This window comes from Podarcis raffonei, chromosome 14 (genome assembly GCF_027172205.1).
Source record: "Podarcis raffonei isolate rPodRaf1 chromosome 14, rPodRaf1.pri, whole genome shotgun sequence".
NCBI classification, from domain to species: Eukaryota; Metazoa; Chordata; class Lepidosauria; order Squamata; family Lacertidae; genus Podarcis; species Podarcis raffonei.
This window is the reverse complement of record NC_070615.1, coordinates 9,288,498-9,309,307: the sequence shown is the minus strand read 5'-3', so window position 1 is coordinate 9,309,307 and position 20,810 is coordinate 9,288,498. Positions and strand designations below refer to the sequence as shown.

Below are 20,810 nucleotides of genomic sequence, written 5' to 3'. Positions count from 1 at the left end.
TCAACTTAACGGCAGCTTCTGCTTTCAAATCAGATGGAAGCTGGTTCATAGGAAAGTGCATCAAACAGGAGTATTTCTCAAAAACCTATGGGATACCTATGGATTGTGGCTAACGCCACTTGCCCCTAGCAGTGGGAGCATGCTGGAGTCAGGGTAAGCAGCAATGTGCACACGACCTTAAACTCTGGTCGTAATGATCTTGTCTCCAACACCTACCTCTTAAGCTGATCATGTGCGGGCCGAGCCAGCTCTGTTGTGGTTGTCCCCCACCCCTCAGCAGCTCATTGTGCTGGGGGGCGGGGTCCCCAGGCTTTTGCCCAATGTCCTTTCTTGATGCACTCTTGCTGTGTAAAATGTGAAACCCGCTAATGGGCCGTGGAGATTCTGCTTGAAAACGAATGCTGACTGTTCAAGGGGAAAGCCTGCTCTCCTCTGATCCAGATTTTAATGGGAGCACCGTTGGCCCCTGATTTCATTTTTCATTTTTTTATTTTTATTGAGAGTGAAAAAGAACAATGCTTTCTTGTTTCATGGGCTGTTCTCCCCGGAGGAATCACATCACCACATTGGCTCTCGTTTCCTGCCTCTATGCTTAGTCATTTCTGCTGATGTAATCCCCAAGGGATTCTCACATTAAGAGAAGACGGGGGGGGGGAGGTGTTGTGGAGGGGAAGGGAAACGGTTTCTTTAACTGAGCTATTCCCTTCTTAAAAAGTGAAACGTGAGACTCGCCCCCCCCCAATTCCTTGAGCTGATTGTCAGTGTTTAAGGAGAAGGGATCTTTATGACTCAGTGATTTAATACATGCATTAAGAGGGTGGGGGTGGGGAGAGATTTGTCATCATGCATACATATACACACACTCCCCTTATTTGTAATAACTCGGGGATGAGGAAGCTATGGCTCTCCAGATGTTGCTGGACTCCAGCTTGCATCAATCCCAGTCAGCACAGCCAATGGTCAAGGCTGATGAGTCCAGCAACAACTTGGGTGATGCAAAGGTTGCCCATCGCTGGATTGGTGCCCCACCCTGCAGATCTTCACATGCAACAGTGGGCTGCACATGATGGGGTACAGTGCCCATATTCACCTGCAGAACAAATGGTTGGTGTCAGACTACAAGCAACACATACCGTATTTTTCACTCTATAAGACGCACCAGACCACAAGACGCACCTAGTTTTTGGAGGAGGAAAACAAGAAAAAAAATATTCTGAATCTCAGAAGCCAGAACAGCAAGAGGGATCGTTGCACAATGAAAGCAGCAATCCCTCTTGCTGTTCTGGCTTCTGGGATAGCTGTGCAGCCTGCATTCGCTCCATAAGACGCACACATATTTCCCCTTACTTTTTAGGAGGGAAAAAGTGAGTCTTATAGAGCAAAAAATATGGTATTTATAAAGGAGTGGATGTGGAAGAGCATTCCTATTTCTCCTAGAGAGCTACTGCCAGTCAGTGTAGACAAAAGGTAAACAAAAAGATAAAGGACCCCTGGACAGTTCAGTCCAGTCAAAGGCGACTATGGGGTTGTGGCGCTCATCTTGCTTTCAGGCTGAGGGAGCCGGCGTTTGTCCACAGACAGCTTTCTGGGCCATGTGGCCAGCAGGACTAAACCGCTTCTGTTGCAACGGAACACCATGACGGAAGCCAGAGTGCATGGAAACGCCATTTATCTTCCCGCCGTAGTGGTACCTATTTATCTACTTGCACTGGCATGCTTTCAAACTGCTAGGTTGGCAGGAGCTGGGACTGAGCAACGGGAGCTCACCCCGTCGCGGGGATTCGAACCACCGACCTTCTGATTGGCAGGCCCAAGAGGCTCAGTGGTTTAGACCACTGCACCACCCATTTCCCAGTGCTGAGCTAGATGTTTCAAAACTTTTGAGAAACCATTCAGGGACCAAGGCATGACCAGTGGGCCAGAGTTCTGGTTTCCCATTCTTGTAATAACTGGTTGGAAACAGAAGGCAGGAGAAAGCTGGATTCCTGTGCAGCATGCATGACATCTGAATGCCCTGCATTCTTCCTGGATTGGTATTGGAGCCATCAGTTCCTGGTTTTGCTATGACAGCTTGGTAGCAATCAGCCAGGACCCCCAACGTGTTACAGCTGAAAATGTGCTTATATAACAACCCTGGTCTTGAAGGAAGGATCCAACAACATGCCATAGCTTGCTATTTCACCCTGCTATAGGCTGTATTCCACTTACTGCATGGTACACTGACATAGCCTCTCTTCTGCTAATTTAAAAGCCCAGAGGGTACTCAGTTAAAACGATGTGCCAAACAGTGAAAACAGCACTAACCATGCCCATCGGTTGGGGGTTCCTAAAGGTTTTCAGAAGTACTGCTTTTGGGGGAACCTGCAAAAGCAGCCTAACAAGGACTGAGCATGGGCAGTTGCCACATAGGAACACAGGAAGTTGCCTTACACATAGACCATTGGTCCATTGTATTGTCCGAGCTGCTCTCTGGGCTTTCAGGAAAGGCTCTCTCCCAGCCCTACCTGTCAGAAATGGAACCTGGGACTTTCTGCATGCAAAGCGGATGCTCTGCCATTGAACCACGGTGCTTCCTCTAATGTTGACTGATGATTTTGGGGGGAAATGGGAAGAAGAGTTTGGATTTGATATCCCGCTTTATCACTACCCTAGGGAGTCTCAAAGCGGCTAACATTCTCCTTTCCCTTCCTCCCCCACAACAAACACTCTGTGAGGTGAGAGGCTGAGAGACTTCAGAGAAGTGTGACTGGCCCAAGGTCACCCAGCAGCTGCATGTGGAGGAGCGGAGACCCGTACCCAGTTCACCAGATTACGAGTCTACCACTCTTAACCACTACACCACACTGGCTCTCTGGGAAACTGGGAGCAGGTAGGAATGGACTGGAGTCGGTGGATCTGAAAGAAGGAAGACCAGTGATATGGGTTTTCAGGGTGGGAGAGAAGGATGTGTAGACTTTTCCCGGGAAATTAGGCTAATTTAGACTAATTAGGCTTACTTGCACAGGGTGATTTGCATTGGAATAAATCTTACTATGCTACACGGACCTGTTGTCAGACTCTGCCTGTGCCCACACCATATGTTCAAAGCACATGACTCCCCCCCCAAAGCCCTGGGGATTGCTGCTTGCTAAGGGTGCTGGGAACTGTAGCTCTGTGGGGGATAAACTGCGGTCCCTGGGATTCTCTAGTGGAATGCATGTGCTTTAGATGGGCTTTAAATTTATGCTGTGTGTGCATCTTTATAAGGCAGTTTCCGGCACTCTTTGCCTTTCAAGACAGGGGAGGCTTTTTTGTGGGAAGAGAGCCCTAAAAGCAAGTTTCTCTGGTCTCTCTTAATGAGGCTTGGGCACTGTTGGGTTCCTATACAGCCTGGGAACATCTGGGCACGTTAAGCCCATCCCCTTCTTAAGTGGAATGGACAGCTCTTCTGTGTTAGCAGTGCTTTGCAAATATTGTTTATAGGAGAAGAAGTTCGGTAATTGGAACTGCCCGGGGAATTTCCGATAAGCCAGAAACGAATTACTCAGATGGAAAAGCGTCCAAGAGACGCAGATTCTCCCTCTCCCGCCTGCGAAAACTGTCAAGGAATCTTTCAGGGCACCCTGGGTCAGGACCTTGGTGTTACCTCACAGCAGAAACCCAAGGAATCGCCATCCACTTTAAGTGAGCATATGGGGAACAGGGAAGGAATGTAGAGACCTGGTTATCTTGCAGCCAGTATCCCCGGGTCTGAGATTCAGACCAACTTGCAAATGGGAAAAAGAGGGGGGGGGCATGCACAAAAATCACCCCAACGCCCACGCGGTGAATCAAAATCCCGGTGGGAATCCAAGACAAATATGCAAAGCCAAGCTGTTGCTAAGTGATCCTTGTACATATACGGAAATAAAATGAAAATAAATCTAATCAGAGACATGTGGAGGCTGCAGAGGAGAAGGCAGGCAGCTTCAAGCAGAATGCCTCTGTTGGTCATTGGGTCAGGCTTGAATATAGAAGGCAAGTGTTTTCTTTTAAAATGGTAGATCACCACTGCAGGGCCTGGTCTAGGTTTTAGGTTGCTTTCGATCTGATCCACTGTCCCTGTGGCTTTGTGGTGTTTCTCTTTTTGTTTTTCCGAGGAAGCTGTTCCTGCAGGCTTACAGAATTAAGATCAGCTTTGCAAGAGCTAACTTGCTACATCGATCAAGAGCTCCTTGCAAGAGTTCAGCTCCTCAGTGGCCAGTTAATGGACACAAGGAAGAGAAAAACTTTAAAGAAAAATGCAACCACAGTAGAAGGACAAAAAAAAGCAGCAACAGCAACTTTGATCTGTAGATTAGCTCTGAGAGCTGAATTGCCATAATGGTGCTGGTTTTAATATGTTGTTAGGAATTTGTTTGAAGTATGCATGGACTGATTAGAGCCCTGCACAGATGACAGTTCTGGGAATAATTAATGTATGGAGGGATAGATAAACATCAAGCCCATTCTGGCCTCTGCCCAGTATACCTGAAGGAACGTCTCCACCCCCATTGTTCTGCCCAGATACTGAGGTCCTCCTCTGAGGGTCTTCTGACTGTTCCCCCACTGTGAGAAGCGAAGTTACAGGGAACCAGGCAGAGGGCCTTCTTGGTAGTGGCACCTGCCCTGTGGAACACCCTCCTTTCAGATGTCAAGGAAATAAACAACTATCTAAATTTTAGAAGACATCTGAAGGCAGCCCTGTATTGTGAAGTTTTTAATGTTTTACTATGTTTTATATGTGCTGTAAGCTGCCCAGAGTTGCTGGGAAAACCCAGCTAGATGGGTGGGGTATACTAATACTAATACTAATACTAATACTAATACTAATACTAATAATTTTTTTCCATATGTTGATAAGCTCATCTACCTATATACAGTCTACATCCACACATTTTGGACATGTGTTGACATCTCCATGCAATCTCTGTTCTGCACAGCTTCCTTCCTCAGCTGTCATCTACATTTTTTCATCTGTCGTGCAGTAGAGGCTGGTCCATTAGCAGAAAATGGGACACTGCTTCATCAACTTCACTTTGCCCTCAGCCAGGCCCTACCTGCCTGCCTTCTTACTTACAGCTTGTCCAGGGGTTGCCCTGCCTGTTAACTTCCTCCTCTTTGGCCTCCTAGATCTCAGTAGGAAGGAGGAAATGCACCAAATTAGAATTAGTTGTCTCTGCATGTCATTGGCTCTGGCACCACCAACTGGAGGGCTCCCTGTCTTCTGCTCTACCAGTCTCAATGGGTACCAGTCAACATGTTTACACTTTTATGAAGTGATTTTAAGCAGTGCTTTTAATTGTGCTGGCCAGATTGTTGGCTTTTCCCTCTGTGTTACCCAATTTGATGTTAGACATTTGAAGATTATAATTTGGTTTGCTGCTGCATCCTATGTTTGCTACTTTGTGAGGAGATTCTGCTAAAAAATGCTTTCACATTTTTTAATATTAAATAATCCTATTAAACAAATAAAATGATGCTTCTCATGGCAAAACACTGAATGTTTTTGACTCTCGGGCTATTGAATGTTACCAACGTGCAAGAGAATGTGGAAGAAACATCAAATGTATGTCCTGGCTGGTTTGAGCTTCCTGTGCTTTCAAGGTTTGAATGAAGGAACATTGCAAATGAAAGGAGCGGCGTGTGGATACTGTTGTTATATAGCTTAGCCACTAGGTGGCCCTAGACGTAGTTATTTCAGGGTGGAGTCAGGAGTTTCCTGCTGCTGTTCCGTCCCTGTCAGGGAGAAACAATTGTGTCCTGGTCTTGCTTCCTGTTTGCTGTCTCCCGTATAAGCCTTTCAAGATGGGCAGATTTCCCCTATTGCTTCGTAAGGTTGCATTTAATAACTTTTTCTTTTCATAGCCTCAAAAGTTCCATTGTTTGTTTGTTTGCTTTCTCCATGGTTCCTAAACTCTTTGGCAAGACGTCTAGGCTTGTTTTGATACGACCTGGCACATGATGAACAGGGGGTGGGGAAACTTTATTCTCCCCCCACTCCTGTCCAGCACTGCTCACCCCCCACCCCCGCTCTCTGTCTTCTATTGAAGACTGCATGCTGGCAGTGGGTGGTGCCAGAGTAAAAAATGGGCAGGGTTTGCAACGTTGCTGGATTGTAAAGCCCTCTCCCTCCTACAGTGGTACCTCGGGTTAAGAACTTAATTTGTTCTGGAGGTCCGTTCTTAACCTGAAACTGTTCTTAACCTGAAGCACCACTTTAGCTAATGGGGCCTCCTGCTGCCGCTGCGTGATTTCTGTTCTCATCCTGAAGCAAAGTTCTTAACCCGAGGTACTATTTCTGGGTTAGCGGAGTCTGTAACCTGAAGCGTATGTAACCCGAGGTACCACTGTATTTGCCTCCTTGTCTCTGGAGTGCTTAAGATTCAGGCTGCCAGAAACTAGGCTGAGGGCTGTAGGTCCACACCCCCTACTAACCCACCCAGGCTGACCCACCACTGAACACAGGGCCCTGCCCCATCAACCTCAGCCTGCCTTTGATGTACATCTGGGGATGCCCAGCCAGATGGGAGGGGTATACATATTATTATTATTATTATTATTATTATTATTATTATTATTATTCAGGGACAGGGCATAGGAGGAATGGTGGAGACTGCCTCCCCAGCCTGATCCCTCCAGGGAGGAGGAAGAGGAAGAGGAAGACAGTTTAGATTCACAACAGGAGTTTGCGGAGGTCACAGCTCAGAGGCAGATGAGGGGAGAAGATGGGAAATAATGGGAGAGGAGGAGGAGGATGGGACATAAGCGGAGCGGCAGCTGATGGACACGGCGCCTTGAGAAAGCATTCCAGATCTACCCTCTCCCAGAGCCCGGCAAGCCTTGAAAGTAGGAGAACAAAGAGCTCAAAGACAGAGGGCATGTAGCAGCACCCGTAGAAGTGATGAATAAGGAAGTGGGAGAGACGGGGGTGGAGATTCACTCGGGACAGCGCCGTTATCCAGGAGGCTGGGTTCTAGAGCCTCTCTCTGTAATTATTGAATAAATTATACTTTTCTGGGCAACCAGCCGGGAACTGCTGGCAGCATCCTAACAATATCCAGTCCAGGGGGTGACTGTCAGCTTCCTCCTCCTCAGCCTCCATGTTGACTCTGTAGACTTCAGCAGGGAGGAGAAGGAGGACAGGAAGAAAACTAGAATCCATTGACATTGTGTTGTTGGCTCTGGTGCCACCTCCTATTGGACCTCTTGTCTTCTGTCTCACCAGTTCCAGCAGGCACCACCCACCAAGAAAAAGAGAAAGAAGAAAGGGAAAGGCAGAGACATTTGTGCCTATAGAACAAGAGGAATGGTTCAGGACCACAATACTCAAGGACTGCCTCTCACCATAGGAACCAACCCGGACCCTGAGATGATCATGTGAGGCCCTTCATCATGTGCCTCCTCCATGAGTGGCCTGGAGGGTTGCGTTATGAGAACGGGCCTTTTCCGTGGTGGCTCCCTGCTTGTGGAATGCCCTCTCCAAGGAGGCTCACCTGGCACCTTGGTTACATATCCTAGGGGCCTTTTCAGTATTGGCACCCTGACTGTAGAACACTCTTCCCAGGGAGACTTGCCTAGTGCGTATAGTCATACCTCGAGTTGAATGTGCTTCGGGTTGAGCGCGTTCGAGTTGCACTCTGCGGCAACCTGGAGGTAACGGAGTGCGTTACTTCCGGGTTTCGCCGCTCGTGCATGCGCAGATGCTCAAAATGACATCACACGCATGCGCGGAAGTGGCGAAACGTTACCCGCACACGCGCAGACGCGTCTTATGTTCCATTCGGGATGCAAACGGGGCTCCGGAATGGATCCCGTTCGCATCTCGAGGTACCACTGTACTTTAAACAGAAAAATCCCAGGCTTAAAAAAAGAAGAAGCACATTTATATTAGCAAAGTAATCCCTGCTTCTTGCTGTGGTTTTAGGACAGGGATGGAGAATCTGTAGCCCTCCAGATGTTCACAGAATCATAGGATTGTAGAGTTGGAAGAGTCCCTGAGGATATCTAATCCAGGGGACAGCAACCTAAGGCTGGAAGCGGCCTGTGGGGGTTGTTTGACTGGCCCACGAGCCGCCCCCGAACCAAGTTGCCTGCTCGTGCGCTGTGCTGAGTGGGGACTCGCTTCTGCGGCGCCAGAAATCACGTGAAAATCATGGGCGCACTGTGCTGGGCCCGTAGGTTAACCCAAGCAACATGGTCCAGGTCCAGTCCCGAAACCAAGGATTCCACGATGAGTCAGTCCAACAGGGCCAAGGCAGCTCCTTTGCTGCGAGAAGCCAAGTTACAGGGAACCAGGCAAGGGCTTTCTCGGTAGTGGCACCTGCCCTGTGGAACGCCCTCCCACCAGATGTCAAAGAGAAAAATAACTACCAAACTTTTAGAAGACATCTGAAGGCAGCCCTGTTTAGGGAAGCTTTTAATGTTTAATAGGTTATTGTATTTTATTGTTTTGTTGGAAGCCACCCAGAGTGACTGGGGAAACCCAGCCAGATGGGAGGGGTATAAATTAATTATTATTATTATTATTATTATTATTATTATTATTATTATTACTACTACTACTACTACTACTACTACTACTACTACTACTACTATCACTACTACTACTACTACTACCAGGCTAGGTCAGGCACAGGGTAACAGGCAGGTTCCAGCAAGCAGCAATGTTGCTCCTGCAACCTGGGGCAGGGTCCGGCAGCTTTTTATCTCTGACGGGGTAATGGCCGGTCCTGATCCCCCGGCGACTCATCTCCCTGTTTCACCCAAAGGCAAGCACTCCTCCTGCGAGTACTCAGGTCTCTCCTTTTCTCAGACCTGAGTCTCTGCAGCTCAGGAGACGTTGGTGGGTTAGTAGACCCAGAGGCCGCCTCAGTCTCTCCTGACCAAACCGGTAGTGGAGCAGCTGTAAGTGATGGCCCAGCTGAAGGCAACGAGATCATCCCCACATCTGGAGCCAGGGCAGGCTCAGGCCCCTGACTCGGCCCAGGTGGTGCTTGTTGCAGGGGAAGCTGTGCAGACTGGGGCTCTTCAGAATCAGGCCCCAGACTTGGTTCAGATGCTGCCTGAGGCAGAGGATCTGGTGCAGATCAAGACTCCTCTGGTTCCGGTTCCGAGCCCGAGTCCCAGGCCATCACATGCACGAACTCACGCATGCGCGCAATCCGGCCCACAGAGGGATCAACCTTGCTGACCCCTGATCTAATCCAACCCGCTGCAATGTAGGAATCTTTTGCCCAACATGGGACTTGAACCCTCAACCCAGAGATTAAGAGCCTTATGCTTTACTGACCGAGCTACCACCTATCAGCCCTAGACAGCACGGCCAATGATCAGGGATGATGGGAATTGTGGTCCAGCAACTTTTGGAGGCTCACAGGCTGCACATCTCTGCTGTATGTTGTGTTTTAGCTCTGCAATGATGTTTTAGGACTCTGCATTGCATTATTAGGACTAAGAAAGTCCCATAAGTTCAGGACATAAGAAAAGCCCTGCTGAATCAGGCTGCAGTGGAATGAACTCTGCTCAGCTTTGGTTTGACAAAGGCTGGGTTTCTGAGCAGTGATCTGTCAATGTTTTATATCTGGGTCTGTTTAAAACAAATGGTTCCATGTCCAGAGAACCTTGGTAATGAGTTGTCTGATAACGGTACAGTGGCACCTTGGTTTAAGAACAGCTTAGTTTATGAACAACTTGGATTAAGAACGCTGCAAACCCAGAAGTAGGTGTTTCGGTTTGTGAACTTTGCCTTGGAAGCAGAACATGTTTCACTTCCTGTTGAGTGTGCTCCATTTGTAAATTGAATCCCCCGCTGTTATGGGAAAGTGCGCCTTGGTTTAAGAACACTTTGGTTTAAGAACGGACTTCCGGAACAGCTTAAGTTCGTAAACCAAGGTACCACTGTACTCAGTTAATTGATAACAAATAAATAAAATCCAGGAGCATTCAGGAGTGCGACTCATTGAAGACAGACCTGGCTTTACATCCTGTAATCTGAATTCTGCTGAACAGCTGAATTCTCCTCAGGGCTTGATTGAAGAGAAAGGTTTGCATCATCCCTAACTGGTGTGAGTTAATATAGGGAGGGGAGTGCAAAGGGCAGTACCAGTGGAACGAAGGGGAGTAAAGTAGGAGTTTGTTTTTATTTTAGAGAAGCTAACATATGTCAGAGGGAGCTGACAAGGATATTCACACTCATGGCTCCCTTTAGCCTCTAGAGCTCTTGGAGCCAGGCCCAAATCAGATGAGGTCAAGCTAATGAAATTAGCCTTTTGTTCACTCTTGCTTGCACGAAACGTGGAGTGCACTCCGAGGAGGAGGTCTAATCTCAGGAACATACTCGGAGCTTGGCATCCTCATGGACCGCTGGGATTTCCCACCAGTCTGAGAGACAGTTTGTGACTCCGGTGCTAGAGGTTATCTAATCAGGAGGCACCAGGCCTTGGGAGAGAAAAAGTGAGCCAGAGGCTGGCCCTGCCATTACTCAAGCATAGTTCTGGCATGGTCTTGTTGCACTGTGAAAGGAATTCTCTCGGGTTCAGACGTAACAAGCCTCTTCTGGTAAACCTGGGGCCTTCCAAGGTACTTGTTCAATCTTGTTAGCTATAGCTGTCAGTGCCCAAAGTCCAGCTCTGTTCTCAAGCATTGGTGGCGGATAATGGTGCAATAAAGGGACGTGGGTGGTGCTGTGGGTTAAACCACAGAGCCTAGGATTTGCTGATCAGAAGGTCGGCGGTTCGAATCCCCACAATGGGGTGAGCTCCTGTTGCTTGGTCCCAGCTCCTGCCAACCTAGCAGTTCGAAAACACGTCAAAGTGCAAGTAGATAAATAGGTACCGCTCTGGCGGGAAGGTAAACAGCGTTTCCGTGCACTGCTCTGGTTCACCAGAAGCGGCTTAGTCATGCTGGCCACATGACCCAGAAGCTGTAGGCCGGCTCTCTTGGCCAATAAAGCAAGATGAGTGCCGCAACCCCAGAGTCGGTCACGACTGGACCTAATGGTCAGGGGTCCCTTTACCTTTTAATGGTGCAATTATCTACATGTCTACTGGGATGTAAGCCCCATTGAATCCCATGGGACTTCTTCCAGATAAGGGTGAATTTGACTGGGTACATAGGTAAATGCATGGATGAGGAACCTGTGGTCCTCCAGATGTTCCCGGACTACAGCTCCCATCATCCCTGACTATTAGTCAAACAGGCCAGGTCTGTTGGGTGTTTTGGTTCAACAGCAACTGGAAGGCCACAAGTTTTCCATCTTTGGGCAAATGCATGCATGCAAACTCTAAAGCTGCAAAACAGACTTCTATGCACACTTCCCCGGGAGTAAGTCCCATGGAACATAGTGGGCCTCACTTTTGAATAAGCTATATACACTTGTGCTGTAAGTCATTATGCAGTGCCTGACATTTTGCAAGCTGCAGCTACTGTGCTTCCAACCGATAATAATACACTGTAGGACAACTCTGGTTTCCTACTGTATCTTTAACAAACCAAAGAAACATCACCCTCTTGGCTTTTGAAGAAGCAGAGGATGGAGTTATTGCAGAGGAAATGAATAGACCACATGCAAGATGGTGAAGGGCAGATCACTACCACAACCCACAGATCTTCAGACACAGCCTCAGGCTGCAGGCACATGTTCTTTGCACATTCCCCTGTAGAACAAGTAATTGGTGCTCACTTTGCAGAGCTAAGAAAGTTCCATAAGTTCAGGACACAAGAAAAGCCCTGCTGGACCCATCCAGACAAGCGTTCTGTTCTCACAGTGGCAAACCGAAAGCCTATGGGAAGTCTGAAAGCAAGACCTGAGCATAAAAGCACGCTCTCCATTTGTGACTCCTGGCAACCATGAGTCTAGCCAAGGGGGCGGGGGCGGCAGCTGCCCACCCTCAAAATCAAGTAAAACCATAGAAATACTAAACTAACTGACCAATCACATCAGTTCTGCCCCCCCCCAAATCCTGGCTATGCCCATGCTGGCAACAGGGCATTCAGGGACATATTGACTCCAACAATAGGCTGATGTGGTCTAAAGAAAAGCAGAGCGAGACATTTGGCACCAGCTGGGCTGCAGGAGATGCCGGAAGGAGGCGTCCAAGTTGCTGTCCAACTGTCTTAGGGACACTGGCGGAGGGAGAGGAGTGCGGGGGGAGCGCACCGCCCCTGGCAGTGCGATCCCAGTGGGGTGCCATCGTGGCTGCCCCCCCACCCGTGCTGGGCGCCACGACCCGCAGGCGGAGTGCCACGCCCCCAGGACGCGTGCCAGCCCTGCCCCTGCCTACTCTCTGCCCCCCCTGGTGCCGGAACATGAAGCTCTGCCACTGCTTAGGGACTCCACTCTGAATTTGTGTTGGGTTTAGTCCTTAATCTTTTCTTCTCCCAAAGATGGGATGAGTATAGCCACAAGGCAGCAGAGATTTAGGATCAGCATTTACCCTTTTCCTAGATGGGCTACTTTCCCATGTTGATGAGCCCCATTTTCCCCTCATTTTCCTCTACAGCTCGTGCAGAAACTGTCTTCTTTGTGGCCAGGAAAGAGAGAAGGGTGGATTTTTTGTGTGTGTGTTATAGTGCTAAGGGTCTTAGCCTCCTTTGTTTTTCACAAGTCGGTTGGAGAAGCTTTTTAAACCCAAGGGTCACCTTCCCTTCTGGGCAACTTTTTTATTGGAGGGGGGGTCACATATCAGTTGTAGGTGGAGACTAGGAATGGAAGGATCAGTCCGTTTTGGCTCTCTCTCTGTTTCTCATTTTTCCAGTCTGCACTTCTCCAGATTTCTGCAACAAATTCTGTAAATCCTCCTGAAAATTCTCCCGTCTTTTTGTGCAGATTTCCCCCAGTCAACACACTTTTTGCTTGCATTCTGAGGAATGTAAAGCAACCTAACACAATGTCTTTTGTCTGTGACTCTCACTGATATATTAATTCTATGCACATTTCCACCCTGATAGAGTATGCATTTTTGTAAACGTTGGGCTGCAGAACCGCATTGCAAAATGTGGAGCACTGCTGGTTTTGAAATAGGGCTGTGCTTCAGGTCTCGAAAGTGCCAATTTGATAAATTGGCTTTAAATGTGAACTGAATCTGATTTCTCTCCCATCTCTAGTGGGACAGAGGCAAAAGTGGACAGAGCAATCCAGGCAAATCATACCTTTGTAGGGTGGGCCAGTTTCTTCACACTCACCCACCCCTCTCTACCCTCCATCTGGGCAAACCAGTAGCATGGTTGAAGTTTCAAGGAGATGCTCCAGCCAGGCAGAAATGCTCAAACAAGGTGCAAAGCAGGGCAAAGCTGGAACATTCATGGATTTAACTCCCCAGAGAAAAGGAGGAAAGTCTTTCATTTATTGAAAAAGGAACAATTGGACTTGATTTGTTTACAGGAAACACATGTGATAAGGCTACACAGGAAAGTATTGATTAATAAAAGATTGGGCCAAGAGTTTATTTCATCAGACAAGGTTAAAAAGAGAGGAGTAGTTATCTATGCAAAAGAGAGCCTATCACTGAAATTTGTTTTTAAAGATGATCAAGGAAGATTTGTGGCAATCGAAATTCAAACACAAGGAGAAAATTTTTTGATAGTAGGAGTATATGCACCGAATGAGGGGAAATCTGAATTTTTTAAGAAGTTGCATGAGACATTGTTAGACTACATGGATTACAACATTATTATGATGGGAGATATGAACGGAGTGCTATCTACAAACATGGACAAGTCGCAGAGACAGGTAGTTACCAAAGATGGCAGACTACCAAAAACCTTTTTTGAATTGACTGACAATATGGATTTGATTGACATTTGGAGAATTAAGAATCCCTTGGGTAGAGAGGGAACCTTCTTTTCTGAAGCCAAAATGACATGGACAAGAATTGACCAAATCTGGATAACTAGAGGACTGGCACCTAAGACTCGAAAAGTGGAGATTTGCCCTAAAACTTGCTCCGACCATAATGCTGTGAAAATGGAGATGAAATTAACACCAACCGGTTCCTTCAGATGGAGGATGAGTGACACCTTGTTTAGAGATCAAGAGGTTATCAAGAAGGCCCAAAAAACCTTGAGAGACTATTTTGAGATAAATTTGAACACCACTATTGAAAAAAGAGTAATCTGGGACGCAAGTAAAGCAGTTATGAGGGGGTTTCTAATTCAACAGAATGCAATAAAGAAGAGAGCTCAAAATGAGAAAAAAGATAAAATTTTGGAAAAAATAAAAGAGGGTGAGAAGAAACTGAGAGCGAAACCAAAGTCACAAGAGATTCTGAGAGATATAAAGTTATATCAAGTGCAATATATGAAGATGACGAATTAGGAAATTGAATGGAAAATTAAACAAATGAGACAAAGGACATTTGAATCGGCTAATAAATGTGGAAAACTGTTAGCCTGGCAAATGAAAAAAAGACAAAAGCTCAATACTATTACCAATTTGGAAGTGGAAGGAAAGAACATTCAGAATCCAGTGGAAATTAGAAAATGCTTCCAGAGGTATTTTAAACAGTTATATACACAAGGGCCACAGAAATAGTTTGATATAGACCAATTCTTAAAAACAAATGGATTACAAAAAATCTCTCAAGAAAACAAGATAATGCTGAACTATAAAATTACAGAACAGGAGGTAGAAGGTGCCATTCAGAATATGTAGTTGGGCAAATCTCCAGGGCCGGATGGCCTAACCTCAAAATATTATAGATCTCTGAAGGATTGGATAATTCAACCACTAAAGGAGGTCTGTAATGAAATTTTGGAGGGGAAAAAAGCGCCAGAGTCGTGGAAGGAAACCCATATTACACTTATACCGAAACTGAGTCTGAAAAGACACAACTTAAGAACTACCGCCCCATATCCCTGCTTAATGTGGATTACAAAATATTTGCTGATATTTTGGCTAAAAGATTAAAAAAAGTATTAGTGGAAGAGATACATAAGGACCAAGCCGGCTTTCTCCCAGGTAGACACTTGTCTGACAACACGAGGAATATAATTAACATTTTGGAGAAGTTGCAAGTGAACATCAATACTAAAGCAGTTTTAATCTTTGTAGATGCGGAGAAAGCCTTTGATAATATTTCTTGGAGTTTTATGAAGAAAAATCTTCAGGGGATGGGGGTTGGTCAAGGGTTTGAAAATGGTATAAGTGCAATTTACTCAGAACAAAAGGCTAAATTAATAGTTAATAATGTGGTGACAGAGGAATTTAAGATAGAGAAAGGGACACGACAAGGCTGCCCAATTTCCCCATTGCTCTTTATTTCGGTCCTGGAGGTTCTGCTAAATATGATTAGAAGGGACCGTCTGATTAAAGGTATACAGGTCGGAGCCAAACAATACAAACTGAAAGCTTTCGCAGATGATATAGTATTGACGTTACAGGAGCCAGAATCTAGTACTAAAAGAGTGTTAGAACTGATTCAAGAATTTGGTCATGTGGCAGGATTTAAGTTGAACAAGTTAAAACTAAAGTTCTTGAGAAAAATTTAACACCGATTGAGAAAGAGAGGTTTCAGAAGGAGACAGGTTTAACATTGGTCAAGAAAGTAAAATACCTGGGGGTTAATATGACTGCTAAGAACTTAAACTTATTCAAAGATAACTATGAGAAATGTTGGTCAGAAGTGAAAAAGGACTTAGAAACATGGTCAAATTTGAAGCTTTCCTTGTTGGGTCGAATTGCTGTTATAAAGATGAATGTATTGCCAAGAATGTTATTTTTGTTTCAATCATTGCAAATTTTGGACAAAATGGACTGTTTCAAGAAGTGGCAGAGAGACATTTCTAGATTTGTCTGGCAGGGCAAGAAGCCCAGAATAAAATTTAAAATACTAACTGATGCAAAGGAAAGAGGTGGATTTGCCCTGCCAGACCTTAAACTTTATTATGAATCAGCAGCATTCTGCTGGTTGAAAGAATGGCTGCTTCTTGAGAACACAGACATTTTAGATCTAGAAGGTTTTAATAATGTTTTTGGGTGGCATGCATATTTGTGGTACGACAAGGTTAAAGCACATAAAGCATTTAAAAACCATATTGTCAGGAAAGCATTGTTTAATGTCTGGATAAGATATAAAGACTTATTTGAAAATAAAACCCCAAGGTGGTTGTCACCGATGGAAGCAAAGGCTCAGAAAAAGCTCAATATGGAGGCCAAGTGGCCGAAATATTGGGAAATTTTGGAGCAAGAAGGAAACAAATTGAAATTGCAGAGTTTTGAGAAATTAAAAGACAAAGTGCGAGACTGGCTTCACTATTATCAAATAAGAGAGGCTTATAATTTGGACAAAAAATTGGCTTCCAGGTGGGAAAATCAAAATTGGAAACAGAACTGCTAGATCCCAAAACAAAGATACTTTCAAGAGTGTATAACTTGCTGTTAAAATGGAACACTCAGGATGAAACGGTTAAATCTGCTATGATTAAATGGGCACAAGATGTTGGACATAACATTATGTTTGCTGACTGGGAACAGTTGTGGACCACAGGTATGAAATTTACGGCATGTAAGAGAGAATATTATGAAAATGATATACAGGTGGTACATGACACCAGTCAAGCTTGCAAAAATATATCATTTGCCCTATAATAAATGTTGGAAATGTAAAGAAAATGAAGGTACATTCTTTCACCTTTGGTGGACGTGCCCAAAGATTAAGGCTTTCTGGGAGATGATCTATAATGAAATGAAAAAGGTATTTAAATATACCTTCCTGAAGAAACCAGAGGCCTTTCTCCTGGGCATGGTCGGCCAATTGGTGCCAAAGAAGGATAGAACTTTCTTTATGTATGCAACAACAGCAGCAAAATACTTATTGCAAAGTATTGGAAGACACAAGATTTACCCACCCTGGAAGAGTGGCAGATGAAGGTGATGGATTATATGGAATTGGCGGAAATGACTGGCAGAATCCGAGACCAGGGAGAAGAGTTGGTGGAAGAAGATTGGAAGAAATTTAAAGACTATTTGCAGAAATATTGTAAAATTAATGAATGTTAAAATGATGCTGGATTGAAAATAAGTGGCATTAGTAACAAGGTTAATAAGAATATGCAAAAATGGATTGATAATGGATGAAAACATATAGCTATAATATGTTAAGATATAGAGTTAAGAGAAATGAAAGAGGGTAAGGATTTGCTGAATTGATTATGTAAATGGGAATACAAAAAGGGGAGGTGTGAGGAGGTAAAGGAAACAAGCAAATGAGCTTAAAGATATCAAAAAATGGATTTGTTTTTTAAATTTTTCTTATCTATTTGTTCTTTGTATTTTGTATTTTCTTTTTTTCTATGTATTTTTGTACTTTTTGTATTTTTTATTTTCTTTATTTTCTTTGCTTTCTTTTTATTCTGTAAATCTTTCTTTTTTGTAAAACTTTAATAAATATCTTATTAAAAAAAACAAAGCAGGGCAAGTGATGGGTATGGCTCAGGTGTGTGGCTCAGGTGTGTGGCTCAGGTGTGTGGCTCAGGTGTGTGGATGTGTGGTCTGGGGAGCATCCCAAGGGTCAAACAGAGAAGCTCAGTTGGCCTCATTTGGTCCCCCAGGCCTAGGGTTCCCTAAACCTGTCCAGCCAGTTGCATGACAGGCAGGGCAAGATTAAAAACGGCAGCTTCTCTGCCCCCCTCCCTATATCCAGTACAGGGGAAAGCTATGCCTGTTGAATTTCTGGCACATTCCCCACAGCATCAGACAGGCGTCTTCACTATGTGCCTTTCAGCACCTGCTAAAAACATTTTTTGTTCAGACAAGCCTACCCAGGCATGTGGAATGCCTATGCATGCTTTAATCTGTTTTTATTTTATTGCCATTTTTTAATGTTTTAAATAGTTGCTGATAATTTTATATACTGATTTATGGTATACTGATCGTTTTATTGTCTTATTCTCTTTGTAAACAACTTTGAGGGTTTTTTTTTTTAAAAAATAACCACCACGCAAGTAGAAATTGTTATGAAAGAAATAAACAGCAATCCTAGCAATAGCAAACATTTTTTCTCGGTTTGGATGTTGGAAACTGAAAACTGCAGCTAATGCGAAACAGGAGACTGCAAGGGAAGTCACACATCAGAAATGAAGAGAGTAGGAAAAGTGTGCTTGCACTTGTGGCTTGTTTCTGATCCTATGAACCAGGGGTAGCCAATATGCCCTGCAATTTTTGTAGACTAAAACTCCCATCATCTGTGATTGTTGACAATGATAGTTGAGGCTGATGGGAGTTGCCTAAACATCAGGAAGACACAACATTTGCTTTCCCCTGGTCTCAACCATAATATTCTGGTTGCCCAAATTGTCCCTGCATTTTCCCAGTGTCTGCAGACGTTTTAGGCCAGGCATCCCCAAACTCAGCCCTCCAGATGTTTTGGGACTACAATTCCCATCATCCCTGACCATTGGTCCTGTTAGCTAGGAATGATGGGAGTTGTAGTCCCAAAACATCTGGAGGGCCGAGTTTGGGGATGCCTGTTCTAGGTGGAACTCTCCCCTATGCAAATCCCATACAAATTATTAGGAATTAGGTATCAGTTGCTTTTGCCCAGGGATAGAGAACCTGTGGCATTTCAGGTGTTGTTGCACTCCAATTCCCATTTACCCCAGCCAGCACAGCTGGTTGTCACAGGTGATGGAACTTGTAGTCCAACAATATCCAGAGCTCCATCTGTTTCCCATCCCTGTTTTTGCCCAATTTGGTGTTATCTAAAGAGATTTCCAGAAACAATGCCATTAGCTGATTAGGTTAACTTGGCAGGAGCCGACAATAAATGAGTACAATAATGACAATGGCACAGCTTCCATAGGGGAAGACATGCAAGGCCCTGTACACCAACATAACTGTTTCACACTTTCAGGAAGCAATGACACAAATATGCCCCAGTGTGAAGTTGACCCTCTTCTCCTAGACCCTATAGCTATATGCAGCTCAAATAGCTATGCGGCTAATTGCTCAAGCAGCTTTACCAGAAGATATGGGATATCCTAGCCGGTCTCCTTAAGAAGAGTAGGAGGGATTCAAGCTAAGACAAGGTGCTGAAGGTTCTTTCTTGGACCCCCTTGTCCCTAGAGGTCTACAGAAAGGAATCATCCCACAACCCACTGCTTCCTCTCCTCCCCAGCACCCCTCCCGCCAATCATTGGGGTCCGTGACTCACCCCGTCCATTCTGATTGGGCCGGTAGATGCTGCCCACGCTGACCCGGGCCTGGTTAACACCTTGGTTGTCTGGAATCTGTTGGGGAGGCTCAGCGTTCCGGATGGGAAGGTAGGGCTCAGACCTAGGCACTCCATGGGGGTCTAAGGGTCGGAAAGGTGGCTGAGGTTCCACGTTGCGGGGAGGGACGTAGGGTTCTGCGGGCGCCTCTCCAAAGGGAGGGTACTGCCCTGCCCACGGCTCGTTCCCATACCTGGTCCCAGCACTCACGGGGGACCCCGAGTTGATGTGCAAGTTGTCTGCCACAGGCACCCCTTGCCCCGCAGACTGCTGGTTCTGGGCATAAGGGTCCTGGACACTTTGGTCATAGCTAGTCCCAGTGTCATGGTAGAGGCTGTGCGAGTACCTTCTGTCTAAGCCGTCCGAGGGCTGTAGCTGTTGGGGCACAGGGACATAGGGTCTTTCCTGTGCTGGGTAGTATCCTTGGGCTCTGTAGGGGTTCTGTTCCTCAGCATGTTCCTCGTATCTCACCCTGGGCTGGAAAGGGTAGACGACCCCAGCGCTGGCTGCAGCTGCGGCGACAGCACCCCCTCCGGTTCCCGTGGTGCGGTAGTAGGTGTAGCTCTCGTCGTACGCACGGGGGACCTGCGGGTCGTAGGCCTCATATTGGTTGGCGAACGGCGGCTGTGGCTGGGGGTAAGAGGCCTGCGGGTAGAGCTGTCCAAACGAGGAATGTGCAAAGGAGGAAGAAGAGGAGCCCACCTGACGCTGCCGAAAGGTGGGCGACCAGGGACGTGGAGAGTTGGAGTGACCGTCCCCGGTGGCCCCATCCCGCCAGTTGTCAGGGACCTGTCCGAAGCCAAACGGATGCCGTGTCTGGCCCCGGATGGTATCGGATCCTGCCCGGACTGGCAAGGTGGGAGCCTGCCGCCGGGTGTTCCCCGGGACCCTTCTGCTGCCTTGGCTGGCGGTGGCGTCAGCCAGCATGACCCTTGCGCTGCTGCCTGCCCTTGTGTGGCTGGCCGGGACATACTCAGAGCCTGAGTTCAGGAGGCTGTACACTCTGCCGTTGTTCTCCCACTGGATCATCTGCCTCCATCGACCGGCGTCTACGTTGCTGCCTTGTGGATGTTGCCCCCGGACCAGCAGGACAGCCCCAAAGCCCATCAAAGCCCACAGGTCCCAGAAGCTGAGAGGTGCCATGGTGATGAAAGGGATCAGTGACCTTGATGGGTGTTTTTGATGGGAGGAAGTCGTGGAAGAGCAGCCTGGAGGGCCTGTGGCAACAGCTTGTCCCCTTTCTCTTTCTCCGCTGCCTTCTCTTCTTCTTTAGGTGATTCGGTCTCAACTCTGTCCATTCCCTGTTTGTTTGAAGCTGCTCCAGGGGTCTCCCGCAAGCTTCATGTTGAGCTTGTTGGAGGAGAAAGAGAAAGGGAGAGAGGAAGATGAACGAGTCTCTTGAGAACTCAGGAGAGCCTGGAAAGTTTTGTTCCTTGTCTATTTCTTGCTCTTGGTCGTCGTCTTCACGTTGCTGCTTTGCCCATCGCAGGGGACGCCAGTTGATCCTGCTTACTCTTGGCTGAATGTCTTTGCTTCTGGTCTGAATGAATAAGCAACAGGCTCTGAAAAAATGCTGGGAAGTTTCAGGACTCTTTTGCGAGTGT

The 20,810-nt window shown here is 46.4% G+C and overlaps 1 protein-coding gene across 2 annotated transcripts in view; it reads right to left on the bottom strand.

Moving 5' to 3' along the window:
* LOXL1 (lysyl oxidase like 1) overlaps positions 1-20,810 on the bottom strand; it is a 34,716-nt gene extending 13,906 nt beyond the window's left edge. The window contains exon 1 of one of the 2 annotated variants that reach the window (XM_053365568.1): positions 19,149-20,810. In XM_053365568.1, the coding sequence (XP_053221543.1) occupies positions 19,149-20,349 (1,201 nt within the window). In that variant the 5' untranslated portion in view covers positions 20,350-20,810. The remainder of the gene's footprint in view (positions 1-19,148) is intronic. The other variant, XM_053365566.1, reaches the window with a different exon arrangement.